The 3,712-nt window shown below is 42.4% G+C and overlaps 1 protein-coding gene across 1 annotated transcript; it reads left to right on the forward strand.

Annotated features, from left to right (window-relative positions):
• The first annotated feature begins 207 nt into the window (after positions 1 to 207).
• Positions 208 to 2,180, forward strand: LOC121871129 (GATA zinc finger domain-containing protein 14-like). Its single transcript, XM_042373274.1, has 3 exons — positions 208 to 340; positions 804 to 1,734; positions 1,889 to 2,180. Exons 1-3 carry the CDS (start codon positions 322 to 324, stop codon positions 2,028 to 2,030), a joined length of 1,092 nt encoding a protein of 363 aa, XP_042229208.1. The 5' UTR covers positions 208 to 321; the 3' UTR covers positions 2,031 to 2,180.
• Positions 2,181 to 3,712: the final 1,532 nt, after the last annotated feature.

A 3,712-nucleotide genomic window follows, 5' to 3' on the forward strand; every position in this document is an offset into this window, starting at 1 on the left:
TCTTGGTATAATGCTTATTAACTCGGATCCCAGTAATATCATCACTGCAGTCTCTCCAACAAGCAGGGGATATAATAGGCTAAAAGTAATTTTAGAATGAGACAAATGTGTTGATGGAGGTTAATAATGAGGACAAGGTTAGAAGTACAAGAGTGAATGGGCCATAGCTGCCGTCCTACCTGCAACACCCGCCTTCCCGCTCAACTCGACTCACCACTCCAGGTCCCCCTCACTCCTCTCTCGTAGGCGTCTCCCAGGGTATATAAGGGCGGCTGTGGCGGGGAGGTGACAGTAGCTCACACCTGCCCAACACTGACAGTCATGAAGACCTTCATCATCGGTGAGTTTGTGTTTTCTCACTTTTTCACGAATGTTTCTCTTTTCAGTAACTCGTCGATAACGTATAAATGTTCTTGGGTAATTGAGAATCATTACATATTTGGGGCACGATGTTCTTCCTTTACTGCTTCTGAGAAAGTATAAGAATAAAACAAAATTAGGTGAATGCACACTAAAGTAAATTTCTTTCTCTAAAAATCAGAAAAGAAAATATTGTAATATTTCCGCCAGAGAAAATATTAAAAGAAACTTTCAAAGCAGATATTCATCAACAACCCAGGCACCATCTTTATAATCTCTGTGATATCGATATGATCAAAGTATCTTGTAAGTTTTATTAATTTTATTTAGCACAAAAATTAATAAAAGTTTCTTGTTTATAATTTCATTGAGGAAAATGTTTTATTAATTCTTAGCAAACTTACATGTCAGTGTTAGTGATGTTAAATATATAATGCTTCCAGTGGTGGCGGCGGCGCTGGCTGCTGGTCAACAGTTCCAGCAGACGAGGGACTTCACTCCTGCCGTCAGGCTTGCTGATCAAGGATTCTTCCAGCAAACAGGAAGGACCTCTTTCATCTCCCAAGATAGCAACAATCAGTTCCAGAGTTCCTCCTTCCAGTCCAACAGCAACTCACAAAACACTCAGAGAGACAACCTCGGATCTGGTTTTGTTGGCAGCAGCGTCTCCAGCCAGTCTGGCACATTCCTTGACAGTAATCAGTTCCAGTCAAATGAAGCAAACAGAAACCTGTTGAGGAACAGGTTATTCCAGCAGAACCAACGCAACACCTTCAACTCCAACGATTTCCAGCAAAGCAGTGGAAGACTCTTAAAGTCAGACGCCACGCAGAAAAATATTGATAGCCGTGTCCAGTTAAACAACTTCCAACAGAATTCAGACAACACCTTCCAGAGCAGAACCTCACAACAAAATAGAGACAATACATTCCAGACATTCACTTCTCAGCCTAATACCGGTAACCGTTTCCAGTTTAAAACTAATCAACAAAATACTGGCAGAATTACTCAGGAAAACTCTAACCAGCAGAATACTGGCGCTCGTTTCCAGGACAGATTCAACCAACAGAATGCCGCTAGCCGCTCCCAGATCAACACCAACGATCGCTTCACCCAACAAAATCAATTCCAGGGTAATGCTTTCCAGAGATCTGGATCATCATTTGAGAATTCCGACGACACCATCAGCGGCTTCTATGAACCTCTGAACCTTCCTTCTGGCGCCAGCACACTGTTGGGAGATATTTCTACGTCGTTCAACTGTCTTGACCGTCCCTACGGCTACTACGCTGACCAAGACAACTCCTGCCGCGTCTTCCATGTGTGTAATCCCGCCCTCTTCTCTGGCGGCGCTGTCCAGACTTTCCAGTACAGGTGAGTTGATCTGCATATAGATAGTTCCGCTTAATTACTATTTCCTTAAATTAAAAATTAAGAGCGAACAGATATAAACAAATATTCATTAAATATTAGTAAGTTGATTTTCATGAAAAAGTCTTACTCTAATAACATCTCCATATGTCTTCAGTTTCATGTGCGGCGAGGGAACCGTGTTCGACCAGAAGGAGATGACCTGCGTGATGGAGTCGTCGGCCACCCCCTGCCAGGAAGCCTCCAACTACTACGTCAGGAACCAAGAGTTCGGTCGTCTCGAGGACAGGCAGTTCTGAACACCATGACGAAAAGTGCTAACAAGAATCTCGGAAGACTTTCGAGTAGTAGTTTAGTAGAACATCTATACTTTAAGACTCCTACTGAGTATAGTAAACATTACCAAAACTTGTATTTTCAGCAAGATAATCAATAAAAACTTCTATTTATCTGAATTGTTTATGTTTAATTTTTGGATATTGAGTTACTCTAAGCGGAAGTATGCAACAAAATATAGGTCATCAACAAGTGTTCATTCTTAGAGCAAGTTCAGAAGGAGAACTAAAAAGGTTAAGCAGGTGACCTTTTGGACAAAATATCCCCCAACGGTCTTACACTGGTGCGGATGACCACGGGATTCATGTTTGTGTCTCTCCATCATAAAGAGTCAACTGCAAACATTTGCGGTTAAGGAGTGAACACACAATTTATTGCATTCTTACATCAATATCATCCTTTTCTCTTTTTTCATTTCAATCTTTGTCTGGTCGAAGACTGAAACGAACTTAATCCATTTAAATTAGCTTCAAAGTTTCTCACCAAAACGTAGGGAAAGGAAACCTGACATACAGGCATGAAATATAAGCTTTTGTGTTTGATGTAAGGCAAAAATGAGACTCACTGCGGTCCCTGGACCAAGCTGCATCGCTCTGTTGCTGTGGCGGTGATCAAACTTAGTGCTGACATGTACCAATGATACCCGTCCAATCCCACCTTGATACTCGAAAGAGGAACATATAGTCTACATTGTTATGATCCATGGTAGTTAATGTAACTATGGTGAAATGTCTTGTATTTTATCTTAAACGTCAATGTCTATCTCATAAGAACCATAATTTATCTAGTGGAGCTGTAGCCGAAGGGACACAGCGTTCGCCTCTCATGAGCTAAGGGCTGCTCGCTCATGTCTGAGGCACCCAGTCTACCGAGCTGAAAATGGGAACTTAAATTTACAAACAGGAAAGTGAAAACGGTCGTCTGCAGTGCTGGCCACACTCTCTCTATGTCTAAATAAGGCTGTATTTACACTGTCCCTAATGGGCAGAGGCTTATAGTATTCCCATACACCGAACAACGAGAACACTTCCCTTGTAGTTCTCATTGACAGAGCAGACTCCAAGCTGATGTTGAGATACGGCGGCCTCCCGCGCCCCTGTCATCCGCGTGTCCGACTTCTTGTTCCCAGCGGCCGAGTATCCGTACGTGTCCATCGAATGGTCGGCTTCCTTGCTAATCCTTTTATATATGATACACCACATGTTCCTTTAGGAAGATGGTTAGAGCTTGGAGACATTGATTTATAAAATATTCTCTATAAATAAGATCAGTTGCAACCTCTTAAGTCTTTTTGTACTCATCCATTTCCACCCACTTCAGGAAGGTTTTATTCACTGAAGTGAATGGAACAACAACTTAGCCCTAACCTTAACCCTAATATACAATAGCCCATAACACCACCATACAACACTGCACTATTATGTCACACTGTTATTTTGGAGTTTAGGAACTCTGGTCCCCCTACTGTACATCAGCAGGTGTTTCAGCACATCTGTGGTGAGGCAAGAAGGGTAGAGGACAGGTAAGGTAGGCAGGCTTCTTGATGAACGTGACGTGAGGGACACCTGGTCAGCTGCTTGTATAGTTAATATTTGCTCTGTCCGTGTTGGTCTCTGTCTAAACTGGTCAGCCAGAGTTCATCTCG

The sequence above is a fragment of the Homarus americanus genome, unplaced genomic scaffold (genome assembly GCF_018991925.1).
Source record: "Homarus americanus isolate GMGI-L3 unplaced genomic scaffold, GMGI_Hamer_2.0 scaffold40565, whole genome shotgun sequence".
NCBI lineage: Eukaryota > Metazoa > Arthropoda > Malacostraca > Decapoda > Nephropidae > Homarus > Homarus americanus.

Bases quoted from the DNA above. Each gene is read 5' to 3' on its own strand.
- LOC121871129 (XM_042373274.1), top strand. The intron at 1,735-1,888 runs GTGAGTTGATCT...ATATGTCTTCAG, and splicing joins GTCCAGACTTTCCAGTACAG to TTTCATGTGCGGCGAGGGAA.